Source organism: Fundulus heteroclitus, chromosome 1 (assembly GCF_011125445.2).
Source record: "Fundulus heteroclitus isolate FHET01 chromosome 1, MU-UCD_Fhet_4.1, whole genome shotgun sequence".
Taxonomy (NCBI): domain Eukaryota; kingdom Metazoa; phylum Chordata; class Actinopteri; order Cyprinodontiformes; family Fundulidae; genus Fundulus; species Fundulus heteroclitus.
This window is the reverse complement of record NC_046361.1, coordinates 11593202-11609960: the sequence shown is the minus strand read 5'-3', so window position 1 is coordinate 11609960 and position 16759 is coordinate 11593202. Positions and strand designations below refer to the sequence as shown.

General features: G+C 42.7%; 2 protein-coding genes across 2 annotated transcripts in view; one reads left to right on the top strand and one right to left on the bottom strand.

Annotated features, from left to right (window-relative positions):
* Positions 1–8313, top strand: part of LOC105929111 — a 21676-nt gene extending 13363 nt beyond the window's left edge. Inside the window, exons 4-19 of the mRNA XM_036144018.1 lie at positions 37–96; positions 197–335; positions 511–620; positions 821–865; positions 968–1100; positions 1202–1305; positions 1581–1606; positions 3771–3960; positions 4115–4147; positions 4231–4287; positions 4511–4646; positions 6118–6227; positions 6324–6368; positions 6484–6616; positions 7953–8056; positions 8189–8313. Of these exons, the coding sequence (XP_035999911.1) occupies positions 37–96; positions 197–335; positions 511–620; positions 821–865; positions 968–1100; positions 1202–1305; positions 1581–1606; positions 3771–3960; positions 4115–4147; positions 4231–4287; positions 4511–4646; positions 6118–6227; positions 6324–6368; positions 6484–6616; positions 7953–8056; positions 8189–8196 (1433 nt within the window). The 3' untranslated portion in view covers positions 8197–8313. The remainder of the gene's footprint in view (positions 1–36; positions 97–196; positions 336–510; positions 621–820; positions 866–967; positions 1101–1201; positions 1306–1580; positions 1607–3770; positions 3961–4114; positions 4148–4230; positions 4288–4510; positions 4647–6117; positions 6228–6323; positions 6369–6483; positions 6617–7952; positions 8057–8188) is intronic.
* Positions 8250–16759, bottom strand: lrrc47 (leucine rich repeat containing 47). Its single transcript, XM_012866749.3, has 7 exons — positions 16141–16759; positions 15177–15623; positions 14521–14637; positions 14183–14298; positions 12600–12702; positions 12362–12451; positions 8250–9194 (listed from the first exon to the last, which is right to left on the bottom strand). Exons 1-7 carry the CDS (start codon positions 16699–16701, stop codon positions 8970–8972), a joined length of 1659 nt encoding a protein of 552 aa, XP_012722203.3. The 5' UTR covers positions 16702–16759; the 3' UTR covers positions 8250–8969.

The following is a 16759-nucleotide window of genomic DNA, read 5'->3' as shown; positions in this document are numbered from 1 at the left end:
ATCGTTATAATCACACATCTATGACGGCCTTTTCAGGTATCTTTAAAGAGACGGTTACCACCTGTGAAGAGAGCGCTGTGCAACGTCTGAGCTGTGGTATGATTTAATACAGAAGGACCGTGAAGTTGATTTCAGTGTCAAACTCTGAATATGAAGGTGTTATTTTGCCTTATTTTATTTTCCTGTTTTCCTGCAGATTCGGGCAGCGTGATAAGCGTCGAGACGGCCCTGTATGGACGTACGGACAGTGTTACGTGCATCCAAGGAAAGAGTCCAGGGCAGGTATCCAACACGGCCTGCTCTGCTGCTGGTGTCACTGATGCTGTCAAGAAGAGGTACACAGTTGATGTGGCTTTGCTGTGTAGATGTATAGAGATTTCTCTTATTTATATCACTCTGGATGTACAGTATTGACTCATATGCATGTTTAAATGCAGTACATGTTTGATTTTTGTGTGTGAGTCCATTGGATTTCAAGTAGTCTATTTTTTATTTTTTTTTGGTTTGCAGATGTAATGGAAAAAAAGTCTGTGAGCTGATCCCAAACACCCTCGTGGGATCTGATCCCTGCAAGGATACTGCAAAATATCTGCAGACCTCCTACACCTGCCTTCCTGCCTGTAATCCACCTGCCTGTGTTTTACGCTTTAAGTAGAAATGCTTTTTGGTTTCGCTGAACCTTGAGTAAAAAAAAATAATTATGCCATGGAGGGCAATATTTAGTAACTGTCTAGTCAAACCCTATTTTGATGTGTGTCCTGCCTTCAGGGCAGGGTCTTCAATATAGTAACATTTATTGTGATTCGTGTAACTTTTTCAGTTCACCGTGTCATATGTGAGCGCTCTTTATCAAACTTGCGCTGTGGTAAGATCTGACCGTTTGTTTTTGTTTTTTTTCTAAATGCATATATTTACATGGCAAAAAGTAATTGTAATTTAACAACAATCCATCCTTTCTTGCCATCAGATGAAGGACAGGTCATTGTTATATACGGGGCCGATTACGGACGCAGAGACCAGAACACGTGTGCGTATGGCCTCACAGCCTGGCAGATGCAAGACACGGCCTGCTACAGCCCCACCAGCAGCGTTGCTGAAAGGTAGATGGTTACGACTGGCCTCGGCAAGGCTGTAAAAAACTACAAATGTATTGAATTCAGTATTTAGATGTCAAGGTTTCTTTACTTGTGTGCCTTTACAGCTGCCAGGGGAAAAACAGCTGCACTGTTGTTGCCAGCAACTCTGTATTTGGAGACCCCTGCCGGGAGACTGTCAAGTACCTGGAGGTGGCTTACGCCTGTCAGTGTAAGTGGACTGAAACACTACCTTGAGTTATACTGAAGCAAAGGTGGTCTCCATCTGCCAAGAAAAAAAAAAAACGTGATTGGTAATGCGGTAAAAAGGTCAAGAAAAAATGCTGAATATTTTCCCGTGCCTAAACACCTTTTGTTTATTGATATATAGTTGTTTTTTTTTGTTTAAATTTTTAAGCAGTTGTGCAATTGAACATCATAATGAAAGTTTAACCTCTCTGCATTCCTACCATAAAACAGAAACAAGTTTTGTTTTTCTTTTTTCAGATCCTGCCCCTCCAGACGACCAGATATAAAAGGAAATAATACAGAAAGGTGTACCAAATAAATATATCACATGTTTGCTTAACTCTTCAATAGACACTTTCAACTTAATGTGGGAACTGAAGTACATAGGTCCTGTGCGACCTCTCAGATGGTCACTCACTAGAAGATTATACTTGGTATTTGTCAGTTTCTATAATGTCCTTACTTTGGTCTTAGCTACTGGTTGCTTATGTTTTGTAAATTTGAAGATATCAATTTATAAAACCCTGCATGATACAAAAAAAAATTACATCAGCATATGTTATGTTTAAGGGCTGTTTAATTGTTTAAGTATTTTCTCAAGAATGATAAAAACGGCAATAAAACTTTGCACCAACAGCTATAATACCTTAGTCTTGCCAGGAATGTGTCGGCATGATTGGACGTCTGGTAATTCTAGGCGTTCCAGGAAGTCCAAGGAAGAGAAACTGGGTCAGCTTAGCTGTTCGGGGAAATGGATCTTAAACAACACACAATGCTGTTGCTATAAAATATCTGCAATGTTGTTTAGGTGACATTTTAGTTGATGCACCAGAAAGTTCTGGAGAAGGTTCCTTTGTCTTGGAGACAGTTTAACTCTGACACTAAAAGGAGGTTTTCCATATATTTTTTTCTCTTTTTTGGCTCTGCAGTGTAATATTAATGAGGCTGATATAATTCAATAAAACGCAATTCATGCAATTCTGAGTCTCTGCTGCTTATTAGAGTGTGTGATCATTACACCTAAACATTTTTGTGATTTGTCAGTGCCTGAAACATTGAACTTTCCAGAACAGTTTCTAGTCTGAAACTAAAAGCATCATAGAAAATCTATTTAGCAAATATTAGAGGGAGAAATACCACATGTAATAGTAATTGTCTTCTTATTACTGGATAAAAAGAAGGGTTTGGCTGAAGCGATCCCTCTCAGACTGCAGTGACATTTAGATTTAGGGAAAATCCGTCGGGGTTGACTCAGTTGGGCCTGACTTCTTTGTTTGACAGTAGCTTTCTACAAGACTTCCAGAGCACGTCGTCCTAATTTCACAGAAAATAAGCAATTTTATGTTTTACTTTTTCACTTTGTGGCTCTCGTGGCCTTTATTTGACAGCGGGCAGTAGGATACGGGGTTGAGAGAGAAAGAGAGAGAGAAGTCGTGCGGCACAGGTCCACGAGCCGGTACTCGAACCACCACCACGCCCAACTTTAAGAGTTTTTAATTATGAATTACTTTAAAAGAAAATAAAGCAGTTAATGATACTTTGGCTTTAAACCGACAGAACAATACAAAAAGTTTGCGAGGTCAGGAAAACAACTATCATGAGCGATTAGTGTAGAAAATCAGCTAACAGTTAATTTTGCATACATTTTTTTGTAAAGCAGAATCCCTTTAGAGATGAAAAAGGTCAATATCTGACTATATTCACACTACTCAAGGTAATATAGGAAACTTTTGTATAAACCCACTCCAGCAGAAGAAATCTCAACACATCCAATTATCCATATTCCTCATATTGCATCCCATCAAGGATCTGTGGACATAACTAGCCCCAGATGGCAGGTTACAACCATAAAACCTGTTTAAAATCATCACTTTCAACAACAGAAGTCCAGTAACAGTAACCGTAGAAATCAGACAGCTTCCAATAAAAGCTTCGTCACAGATTATTTAGATGATAAAAGTAATTCTAACCATGGCTTTTGATTGACCTTTCCAGTACGATGTTTTATTGAAGGGTTTTCTTTTAGCCACGCCAATTTTGTCAATTGGATAAAACAAGTTAAACATAAGTAAATGATTCATATGTTTTAGGAGTGGCTGTAACCATTCAATAGGGCAGTAGACACTCCCTCAAGGAAGTACGTGTGGGAAATATCGCCCAGCAAACTGGTGATCTTTAAGGGAAATTGATGATTCACCTGAGTTTGTTTAAAAGGGAAAGCACCAGCTGTAACAGCAACATTATGTGGCAACTTTGTATTTACCTTCATTGTCAGTTTCTCCCTTCTCTAACTGTACAAGGTTATTCCCCGTGCTGCTGTCAATGGCAAACCTTAAACCTATGAGCTCATTCATAGTCTATATAGATTACAGTGAAGTCATTGTCTTCTTGAAACGTTGCTCTACCTCGGCTCAATTACACTAGTCATAATCACATTTTTTAATCCAACTCATGGATATGAGCCAATACTGTGAGGTCAAACCTCTGTGCAGCTCCTCATCCAGCCACATAAATATTAGAGGAGTCGTGCGGCAGCATCAGTCCCACTGCTCACTACAGACTGGAACCTCTAAATCATGCTGCGCTTCAGACTCAGCTCTGCACTGTGTGAGTACCTGGAAAATTACAATGTTCACTGGTATGAAAAATAAAATACTACTTTCTGTGATTAGTTAAAAAAAAATAACTGCTCATTTTATAAGTAGGGTATTACAGAATATAGGTATTTATTAATATTAGAATAAAATTTAAAGTATTCCCAGAGGAATCTAATACTTCTTCTGTATCTCCAGTGCTTGCAGCAGCTTGCTTGCTTGTGGCTTCAGGTAAATATAGTGGGAAAATGGTTGAATTGCTTTTCTCCTGAAACCAACAATAGACATGACTGTTTTTTTTTTTTTTTTTACAGTTGCTGAGAGGTCTATTACCTGCGATGACAGCAGTAGCATCCAGCGTTTGAGCTGTGGTAAGGCTACCAGATCTAAATGTACTTTTTACAAAACAAATGTTGCGTTCATGATAAAACGAGACTCATCTTAATCTATATCTTGACGGTAAAATATCGGTTTTAGCAGAGCTTGTCCTGTCTACGTCCATTCCTGTTCCTAAAATGACACAGACAAAAATTCTAACATTAAGTGCAAAACATTGAGTATTGTTCCTTTTTGTTTTCCTGTTGTGTGTAACAGATAACGGCGCGATCAGCGTGCAGTCAGCGCTGTATGGAGGTGGTGGCCGTCACATCTGCAGTGAGGGCAGCTCTCCTCAGCAGATTGCCAATACCGAGTGCTCTGAAGTGAACATCGTGAAGATTGTCAAGAACAGGTAGGCTGTTTAAAGCAGCACAGATCACACTCTGGTAAACATGAACGTTATGATATAAACAGGGCTCTAATGTTCCTGAAAAAACGAATTGCAGGGTTTTACTAGACAATTTACTTTAACAAAGGATGATGCCAATCTAGATTGTCATCATCCTTAATTATTTTCTTTCACTTTAGAATAACGGTGCAAAGGAGCACTTTTTTTCCCAATGTCTTTCTCTTGATTTCATTCCTGCTGGATACTATATATATATATATATATATATATATATATATATATATATATATATATATATATATATATATAGTGTGTATGTATGTATGTATGTATGTATGTATGAATGTATGTATATAACCTGCATTAATTTAGGTATGTGAAGTATATTTATATTTTCACACTAAAAAGTTGAGGTACCTACACAATGAAGTACAACCTAAAATGTACAACCTTATCTAAAATGTTGCCAAAATGGAGAACTTACCTTTATCTTCTATTCATAGGCAGGCCTACATATGAATAATCAAGCAGATGCTCAGCAGGTTAGCATGCTAACATTAGCATTACACAGAAAGTTACCCGTGTTCAAAATGTCAACAGGCGTACAGAGCCTTGCCAAAGATTACACAACCATTCTTATTCAAATATTTTAGAATTTGTTTGATTAAATATATATTATGTGTTAGCATTAGCATTTATAACTATATACTGAAACACACTAACAGATGCATATCTCTATGTTAACTGTCCCCCCAACAGTGTTAATTATGACCTATTATCTACACTTCAAATCTGTTTAAGGGTCTTTTCCGAAGGTCTTCATCTTTATCTCTGTCTCTATTGTTTTCTACGTGTGAGTGATTGTACTTAATGTAGCACAGGGGTCTTTCAATTATTTGAAAATTACCTAAATGTCCATCCCAGATAGTAAGTTTCTTCTCTCAGATCATTGCTGAGGTCTTTCTGTCTTGGCAGTGTGTTAGTACCCAGACTGGCAAACTGAACAAACTCCTGTTTTTATACAGCTGCGCAGTTGTTTATGATTAATTAAATGCATTCTATCAGTAGGTTGCTATATTCGCCGTAACTTCTCTGCCGCCCCCACACACACACACACACACTCACAATGCTATACCAAAATTAGAAATCTAAATGTAAAGTAACACATAAGTGTTAATGTTACTAATTTCAAACATTATTTCAGCATGATAATCCCTCTCAAAAAGCCAATAGGAAATTACTAGTGAACTGACCTTACAGAAAATGAATATTATCTACAACATAAAAGGCTAATGTAGGCATTTTAATAAAAAAAGAAAAGAGAATGTGGTTCAATAAAAGGTTTATGCATTTAGGCAGAGAAAAAAACAAACTGGTTTGGAGTCAAAGACCTTGTGTATATTTAATATTCTTGTATATAAAATTTTTTTTGTGCTATAGATTCACTGACAGGCTTTAACTGTCACTCCAACAGGTGTGACGGAAAGAGGGTGTGCGAGTTCAACCCAGCTGACGTTCGCAGCTTTGATCCCTGCGAGGGCATCGCCACGTACCTGGAGACTAACTACACCTGCATCCCAGCAAGTCAGTCATCGTTAAATGGCACTAATGACTGAGCTAAGCTGCTCATAACCGTCACTGTGAAATGTCTAAGGCTGTTCATGTCGTTCATTTTCTCAGTTCAACTTGTTACATGTGAACACTCCTATGCACATTTGCATTGCGGTAAGTACTCTTATTTTCCATTTTATATTTATAAATAAATGGGTGGGAATTGATTAAATATGAGTCTGATTCCATTATTAATGTGGCTTCTTTAATCACCATTTCTTTTTATCAGAGTATGGGCAGGTCATATTTGTCTACGGGGCTGACTATGGACGCCGCGACCACACCACCTGCTCTTACAGACGACCTGCCTCTCAAATAGAAAACGTTTACTGCACCAACCCCACCAGAATAGTGGCTGAAACGTAAGTTCTGGGACATTTTCCTCAGGGAATATAAATGAAAACACGTATAAAATGTCCTCATAGCGTTTCAACATTCTTACATTTTGTCACTTTACAACTGCAAACTGTTTTTTGCATTTTTGGGGGATTGTATGTGGCAAACAAGAGAGAAGTGTAAGGAAGAATTATTGCATAAAAATCTGAAAAGTGTGGCATTCATATGTATTCACCCTCTTTACTCTGATACCCATAACAAAATCCATAACAAAACCCAGTGCAACCATTTGCATTCAGATGTCCCCTACTTAGTACAGAGAAATGACAAAAAGACATTGTCCCTTAGTCTTTTTGATTGTTTTTTTGTCACTTTTAAATCTCTCAGATCATCAAAATATCAGACAAAAAAAGACTAAAGTATTAATGAATAGCTGTGTTCAAGGGAAAAAAACACAACTATCCAATCCAACTCAGCACTTTGTGAAAAATAATTGCTTCTCTTTGCTAAGTCGTTTAATAAAACCTGTCTGACAACATGGAGGCCAAAATGTCTCAAATGGCCACACACCACGCCCTGATCTAAATAAATGTAATAAATAAGAAAAAAGTAACTGACATCCATCAATCAATCTGCAAAGGGGTGAACGCCTCATCTAAGACTTTGGGGCAAAGTGAGTACCACAACTGGAGAAAAGATTGAAAAGATTGAAGAGCGGTTAACCTCTGATGGTCCGTCTACCGTCTAGCACAAGCACACCTGGGTTATGCAGCAGGACAGTGACCCAAAGCACACTGGCAAATGAGAGATAAAAAAAAAAAAAAAAAAAGTGAAGTTTAGGAGTGGTCTAGTCAAATCTGAACTTGAACGCAAATGACAATCTATAGCAGGACTTGTAAGCTACTAAGAACACACACCAGACGTATTGCAGCTGTAATTAAGAGAGGATGCTTTACAACATATTGACTGAGGAGGGTGATTACATGTGCCTACTTTTCAGATTTACCTTCACCAAGTGTTTTGAAGTCTAAATCGCTTTCTCTCTACTTCACAATTGGGTACGACAATACATTGAGGTTGGTGGTTTTAAATTAAAACGAGGAAACGCTCAAAGGATTTAGATACTTTTGCAAGGAAATGTAAAAAATAAAAATCTATAGGCCCACAGGCTTTCCAAAGACATATTAATAAACCAATCACAGCTGAGGCTTTTAGCACGTAGATATCTATCCAACCTTGGAATAACAGAAAATATATACGAAAGAAGGTAAAGGGAAAATTGGCTTTAAATGAAAGGACACACGTCTTGTTAAAATGGGAAATAAAGCACTGATGATGTGTCTGTCACCTGGCCATCCACAGCTGTAACGGGAAGAACAGCTGCACAATCCAAGCCAGAAACTCGGTTTTTGGAGACCCCTGCGTAGGCACGTTCAAGTACCTGGAGGTGGCATACACATGTGAATGTGAGTAGCTTAAAGGCTTTTGTCTTTGTGCGCTGAAATGGTGCGTCCACATGACGTTCATGGTCTTTAACAGGAAGTAGCTTTTCTGATCCAAAAAAAACAATCTGTTTTTTCTGTGTGTTTTTTTTGCAGATGTTTGAGTGGCTTCAGAGTGCTCTGTATGATCACACACAAGAACTGGAGAATGCGTTAGTAGCACTTATAGCATTTTATTTCAAGTACAAAATTATACTGAGATTAGAATAGGCCATGATGATGTTTTACTAGACAGAAGGATTATTTTCCAGCCGATGTTCACAAGTGTATATTATATGTGGGTTCCCCATGGGGGGCATATATATTACTCAGGCTTTAGTAATAGGAAAACAGTCAAGGAATAATAAATTTAACGTTCATGTCTTGGTTACTGTGCGTCTTTGTATTTATTCAGACTGACCTCCGCATTCTGGTTTAGTTACACTGTTGTCTGCTGCATGAGGGATAGGATTAGGCAAAAAAAATAATGAGAATCAACAATGGGTAGCGGTGTTAAAGTTACCTTCTTAAAATAAATCTGCAGAAATACAACAAAAAGAAACCAGTGAAAGTTGGTGACATTGACCAATGGCCATTTGCTTAAAAGTCACAGGGAAACAGACAACCTGACTGAGTATTTATTCTTTGACATGCTTCCAGGGATTCTTTTAATTTTCTTCTTTTTTCTTACAATTTATTTGCCTTGTGTTTTTTTTATTTGAAGAATCCCTACAATAATTAAATAAGCACATTGACACTCAGGCGGTATTTAATGCAAATGTTGTATTTTATGAATGTGTATTTTTAGACTACTGCTTGATAGCAAAATGAATCTAAGAAGCTTAGGGTCCAAAAGATTAAACTGTTAAAATAACCCATCGGATGTAAACTTGAAGCGTTATGACCAAATGACCGTCAAGTTACTAATTTCTTTGGACAGATCCGTTTTTGACGGGTAGACGACCTTCAGGTTGCCGTCCTGGTCGACGGTCCGGACCTGTTGAACAACGAGCTGGCTGGAGGCGTCGGTGCCGGCGGGCGGCTCCGGTGCGCCGTCGCTCTCTCCGTCTGAGCCCGCCTCCTCCTGGTGCTCCGCGGTGAACTTGTTCAGCTCTGCCATTTTCTGGGGACAAAACACCAACCTGTTTATAAACTAATCATAACAGCGTGTGGAATCCAAACCACAATCCTCCAGCTACTCCACACACTGAGCCACAATTGCCCACAATGTAGTAATCACCGAACAGAAACCTAAAAAAGATGCATTTTAATCAGTGTGTCGGCTCCCCAGTGAGAACCTCGTTTAGGCTTCACAGCTGACAGCAGCTTGGCAGCAAAAGGCCTGAAAAATTAAGCCGTTCTGGGGTTTTGCAACTCTGTTAGGCAAAAATGAGGTATGAGGTACTTTCTACATTTTCCTGGAGCAGCGTGTCATTCTGAAGCGTTTCCCTTGGGGAATAAAAAAATCTCCACTCAGAAGAGGAGTAGCTGCAGTGCATGAAACGCCAACAGCGGTTTAGCTCCGCCAGACCGTGTTGTATCGATTATTCAGAGGCTGTCCAGACAGCGAGGCAGGTGAGGGTGTGGACTGAGGGCGCAATGGAGGCGCTCCAGGACTGTTTTGAGTGCTCTGACTGGAACATGTTCAAAGCTGCAGCAACTTATGAGGACAAGATCAACATTGATGAGTACGCCATGACTGTGTCAGCCTACATCAACAAATGCATTGAGGACGTCAGCACCACCAAGACCATCATCACCCGAGCCAACCAACGACCCTGGATCACTGCGGAGGTCCGTCAAGCGCTAAAAGCACGGAACTCAGCCTTCAAGTCTGGTGACAAGGAGGCTCTGAGGACAGCGAGAGCCAACCTGAACCGTGCCATCAGGCTTGCAAAGCGGAACCACAGCCAGAAAATCCAGGAGCTTTTCCACGATGCCAGCAACACCAGGAGCATGTGGAAAGGCATCTGGGCGATCACTGAATACAACACGCCCTCCCCCCCGGTGGGTGAAGTTGATGCTGACTTCCTCAACGGACTAAATAACTTCTTTGGGAGGTTTGAGGCACTAAACAGCACTCCAGCAGTGAAAGCTGTTCCCCATCAGGAAGAGGAGGTCCTCTGCCTTGACACTGCCGACGTGTTGAAGACTCTGAGGAGAGTCAACCCGCGAAAGGCCCCAGGCCCCGACAACATACCTGGGCGGGTGCTCAAGGAGTGTGCAGGTCAGCTGGCTGGTGTCCTCACAGACATTTTTAACACCTCGCTGGACCAAGCCACAGTGCCAGCATGCTTCAAGTCTGCCTCCATCATTCCGGTGCCAAAGAAACCTCAAGTCACCTGTTTCAATGACTACCGGCCTGTTGCACTGACTCCCATCATGATGAAGTGCTTTGAAAGGCTGGTAAAGGAACACATCGTCTCCAGTCTCCCCCCAACACTCGACCCGTTCCAGTTTGCCTACCGAAGGAACCGCTCCACTGAGGACGCCATCTCCTCTGCTCTTCACCTGAGCCTGGCACACCTGGAGGAGAAGAACACGCACGTGCGGATGCTGTTCCTGGACTTCAGTTCAGCGTTCAACACCATCATCCCACAACATCTGGTGGGAAAACTGGAACATCTGGGCTTCAGCACACCCCTTCGCAACTGGCTGCTGGACTTCCTAACCAACAGACCTCAATCAGTCCGGGTCGGACAGAACACCTCCAATGTCATCACCCTCAGCACGGGCTCCCCTCAGGGCTGCGTCCTGAGCCCCCTGCTGTTCACTCTGATGACGCACGACTGCGTCCCCAGGTTCACCACCAATCACATCGTGAAGTTTGCGGACGACACAACGGTGGTGGGCCTGATCAGAGACGACAACGACCAGGACTACAGAGAGGAGGTGGAGCAGCTGGTGGGCTGGTGCAGAGACAACAGCCTGATCCTGAACGTGGAGAAGACGAAGGAGCTCATCGTCGACTTCAGGAAGAACCGGCCTCACCATGCTCCACTGCTCATCAACAGCTCAGCTGTGGAGGTGGTCAGCAGCACCAAGTTCCTGGGGGTGCACATCAGAGACAACCTCACCTGGACTGTGAACACCATGTCACTGGTGAAGAGGGCACAGAAGCGACTGTACTTTCTGCGGAGGATGAGGAGAGCCCGCCTGCCCCCGCCCATTCTCACGACCTTTTACAGAAGCACCATAGAGAGTATTCTGACCAGCTGTCTCTCTGTGTGGTGTGGAGGCTGCAGTGCCTCCGACTGGAAGAACGTGAGGAGAGTGGTGAGGACAGCAGAAGGGATCATCGGGGCTCCTCTTCCCTCCATTAAAGACATTTCATCGCAGCGCTGTGTGTCTCGAGCCCGTAACATCATCAGGGACCCCTCACACCCCCACCATAGACTATTCTCCCTGCTGCCCTCTGGGAAGAGGTTCCGCAGCATCCGTTGCAGGTCCACCAGGTTCTGCAAAAGCTTTTTCCCTGCTGCCATCAGACTGTTGAACTGCTGAAGTATAAAAACGGACTGTGTACCACACTCGACCTGCTGATTTGAACATTTGTATGTATCCTTCAATATCGCTGCTGCACTTTTTCCGGAAACGTACTGCAAAAACTGTTTACAATGCAACTGTCTATTGTTAAATCACTGCTGCACCTTACTGCATATTTGTTTACATTGCTTACATTGTCTTTACATTTCAATCTGCCTACTGCTCACTGCTGCACTTTATCCGAAAGTTAATTGAAAGTTATCCTGTATTGGACTGTGATTTACCACTGCATTTTTCTTATCCTGTACTGTAAATTCACTGCAAGGTATCCTGTAGAGTTACTGCAATCTTTCTGAGCTGTATGAAAAAACGAAATTTCGTTCTGTATGCACTCTGTGCTACAAAATGACAATAAAGAAAGTCTAAGTCTAAGTCTAAGTCTAAGTCTAAGAAAGCTGATCTGTAATTTGCTGGTTCTAAAAGAATAAACCTTAATCGTTTTTTTTTTTAAATCTACATTCTATCTAAAATCATATTAATTTGTTCACAATAAGAGTGTGGAAATTAACTGAAAACACATATTTCCGCCGACATTCCTCTACTGTGACTAGCATGGATAGAGGTGGGCGGACGGATTCCTTTACTGCCACCCTGAGGACAAACTGGGACGTGAAACGCAGCGATTTATTTTCTCACATCACCGGCGCTGTCAGGTGTGAAAGTTCAATTCAGTTTGTGATCAACAGGGAGAGAAAAAAAAAAAAGTAAGTAGGAAAAACAAGAGACAGAAAAGCGGAAGCTCACGATGATCAAAGCGTCCAAGACATCTTTACAGGTCTGCAGGCTGGTTGAGCTCGTCACTTCTATCAGCAGCTCTTTGGTTGTCTTCCTGATCTGCACAAGAAAGAGGTTAGCATAAATGTGATTATATGACAACAGGAACCACAACCGGATGCACTTCCCAAATATAATTCTTTGATTTCTCCAAACATCGGTTTGATAGTAAAATCGGCTGGAGAAAAAAAGAGATACACGCACAGACCTTGGTTTTCTCGCTGTTAGTGATCGGTGGGAACGAGATCACGTCTCCCTCGGCGTCCACTAAGCAGGGGTAGAAGGATTTTCCTTCCAAAAGCTGCAGGTATCTGTAGAAGCAGAAACTGATAAACTATTCGGCAGAGACAAACCAAGAGTCAATGGGTCAATTCAAAAAGTGAATCTCATATCGACTCATCATAGACAGCAATACGTTTCAAACATTTCATTCTGCTAAGGTTGATAGAAACCCGAAGCGCTGTTCCTCCTAAAATGCGTATACGGGTGATTAAAAAAGGATTCCTGTTGCTTGTGCACCTTTTTGTACCACCGTTTTTCCTTCCACTAAACTTCCCACCCATATGCTTGCATGCAGCACCCGGAACAGACGGTTTTTTTAACAAAGACCATTAGCTGCTGATATATTAAAGAATTATTTTTGCTCTTTGACAATGTATTTTGGGAAAAACTGGTTAATTTTAAACTAAGAGCAACATATATGCTCGTGTCTGTTATGTTGCTCACATAAAATTAAGAACCACATGTGTTATTTTGCTATAACTTGTTTTAACTTGTGGTGGGAACCTATGGCAATGTGTTGTGGGAAAGACTGATTCTGTATTCCTTATTTTGCTTATATTTGCGCTATTATCTGAGTTTGCAATATTATTTTGCTTCACACACTGCTGAGATGCTGGGAACGTTTTTTGTTTTGGAAACGGGACGAACAGCTCAGATGGGAGGGAGAAGTGGCCACTCTCCCTCCCATCTGATACTTTGTTTATTGGTATAAAAAGGAGGGGACTGCCCTCAGTCGTTGAAGTCAGCCATGGGTTGTATGGACGCCCGGCCGCGTGGATTGTGCTCTAACCGGACTGACCGACTTCCCAGTCCTATCCATGGTAAGAGATGGAACAACACGCCTGTTTGAAAGCTTGCCAGGCTTTAAGTGCTTGCTACTTTGCGTGTGCGAAGTGCTTGCTGTTTTGTGTTGCTGTGTTCTGTGGGGAATAATAAATGTGTGCCTTATATTCTAACAGAAACAGTGTTTGAGTCCTTATTTGTGTTTGCCGATCTCCCCCGATCCTGAAATAAACATTTCATAAAACAGCTGCTTACTTTACTTGTGGAAGGGGCCAGTGTTAGCTGGACAATTGCCAGTTTAGCTGTTTTTCTTGTGACTGTGTAAGTCATAACATGGCCATACAAGGCCTCTAAAAAAAAAACTTTCTACTGGTCAAATTTCATATTTTTGTCTCCATTGATCCACAATTTTATTCCTAGCTAAAGTTAGAAGAAATAAAAGCTATAAAATACGTAACTGTACTAATATTAATAAACCTTTAACTGATATTCTACTCATTTGAGATGCGCCTGTATATCCTGATATCCCGTCTGAGACGCATAGCGGCGATTCCAGATACTAATGCAGAAATCCCTGCGTGTGTATAAACAGAGCAGCAGGCAGGCCTCCCATGCAGCGGTTGTGGAAATTCCTCCTCGTTTCTTTCATGAAACGTCTTTATTGAGCTTAAAATGTTTCAGCGTGAGGTAGGTCAGCCCTCTGTGGAGGTAATGTGTGGTACTGACTTGTGGAGGCCGGTCACGTTTTGCCTCTTCTTCTGCTTCCTGAGCTCGTCGGCCTCCAGGTGAAGGTGCCTTATCAGCTCGACGGCCGTCATCTCCCGCCGACCCAGGGAGACGATCTGAGACAATCAGTGTACATTTACCGTGAAGAAGCGCTCTACCAGTCATGGCTAATTCATTTTTACCCAAAGGTTCAGAGGTTGCTGTAACATTTTGCCGCTAATCTGTTGTTTTTCAGGTTTTCTGAGAGCTTTCTTAACGTCTGGTTTTGGATGATTTGTTTCGAAATACAGTTCAAGAAACAGGATGTTTCAAAGCGGATGTCCTCTGCAGCCGCATACCTTGAGTTGGGTCGGTGGTTTCACCTCATACACAAGCGGACACTTCACCAGCTGCGCGTCATGGGTCGCTATAGTTGCGATCGTTCTTCTACCGCACAGATCCTCGTGGAGCTTGGTCTGTAAAGCAAACGGGTTGCCAGGTTACTCATTACTAATTAGTAGTAGGGCTGGACGATATAGAAAAAAAAGATGTCGATAAAATTGAAATCATATTGATCGATATCGATAATTATCAACAAATTCAGCCCTGACCATTTTATGCTTTTGCTTAGCGACCTGTATTTGGATACGGAACACAGAAAAACTGAATTCAAACCTTTTATTCAACCAACTTTTTACCAAAACTGCAAGTTAAAAAAAAAAAGAAAAGAATGGGTGCTCTCTAAACTCTTTGAAGGGGGCGGAGCTTGGTAACTGAGCATTCCTGGGTCTATGTTTGTGATTGGTTGGGAGGATGTAATGTCTGTAATATTAATCTACATAATGGTCTAGAATGTAAAAGGAAGGAAAACTTTTATTCTATTGAACTTTTTATTGACCCTTTTTTTCTATCATCGTCTTTTGATCGATTTATATTGCTACTGAATTATCGTCCAGCCCTAATTGGAAGCAGGTACCCATCCATAAACATGTTCTTTTTGATGACTTGGTTTTACCTGAGCAATTAGGAAGCGTTTCAGAGCATTGCCCGCCTTCAGGTTCATTCCTCTGACCAGGCAGCACACCAGGTACGGCCGGACATCCTTGACCTCAGCGCTGACCTTAACCGTGAGCGCTGTGGGCGCCTCGGAGACGTGGAGCACCCTCACCACCATCTTGTCCAGCTCCTCCACCTCGTCTGGCTCCTCTGCCGCCTTCCCCTTCTTCTTCCTCTGCTGCTGCTTTTTCTTCTTGTTGTCGGCATCACCCCCCTCTTCGCACTGCCGTCCCCTACCTTTGCCCCTCAGGTACTCCAGGATGGACTTGGTCTGACAGCCGTTGACCATCTTCTCCAGGCGCTTGTCGCTCAGCTTGTTGCCCTTGAAGTTGATCTCCTTGAGCTTGGGGCAGTCGCTCAGATCGGAGGGGATCTCGCTCAGCTTGTTGTTGGAGACGTCCAGCACCTGTGGAGGTGGGGGATGGGGGGGGGGGGGGCAGGGAGGACAGGACCGCATGCATGCAGCTTAGTTTAGGTGTCACAACACCAAGGAGTGCATTCATGCCAAGTAGAAGGAAAAGGATACACGGTTATTACACATTTATTACACATTTATTACAAACACAATTGTGAAAAGAGTGCGCATGTGCGTTCCCTTCCACCAGCTTGTATATAAGTCTATGTAGGTCCAGCTCAGTCAGACTGGATGGGTGTTTGTAAGCACGACACTTTCTGAGTCCTGTCACAGATTCTCATTTGGACTTAGCACTTTGACTGGACCACGTGTAGCTCTGGCTGTCTGGATGGTGACGCCCATCTCAGGTGCTGCTTTTAGCTACATCTCTCTCCCACCAACTTGGGAGATTAGCTTTCCTGGATTTAACCATGCGTCATTCTACATCCCCTTCACATGTGTGTGTGTGCACATGCAATCCCCCGCAGAAACAGGAAGAAAACGGGCCCGGGGTGGAAGATGGGCTCACCTTCAGAGCTGAGAGCTTGTGAATGTCTCCCCTGAGCTCCAGGATGGAGTTATCGGAAGCCACCAGGGCGCTGAGCAGATCCAGGCGCTCGGAGAAGAGGTCGGGAGGGAAAGCGGTGATGTGGTTCTTGGAGACATTGATGGTGGACAGCTTGGTGCACTGACTCAGCCCGTCCGGGAGAGCCTCCAGGCAGTTGCAGCTCACGTTGAGGGTGTTCAGCTCCTTTAACCGGGTGATTCCCTGCGGCAAATCTTTCAGGCTGTTGCCGGACAGATCCAGGACCTTCAGCGACTTCAGGGCGCCCAGGACATCCGGGACGGATGCCAGCTTGTTCCTGCACAGGACCAGGCTTTGCAGGTTGGTCAGATGCTGGATCTGCCCGTGGATCTCCGTCAGACTCGGGCACTGGCTGACCTCCAGGTAATTCAGCAGCTGGAGGCCGTAGAGAGAGGAGGGGAGCCCCCCGCAGGAGGAAATCCTCTTATCGACACCGCTGCCCTGCAGAACCAGCTCGCGTCTCCTCTCTGCGGCTGCTTTGTCTACCTCGGGCCACTGCTCCATGTCGCTCACGCTGCCCAAAACAGAAGCAGCTCTTCTTCTGCGAGGCTTCCGGGAGGCT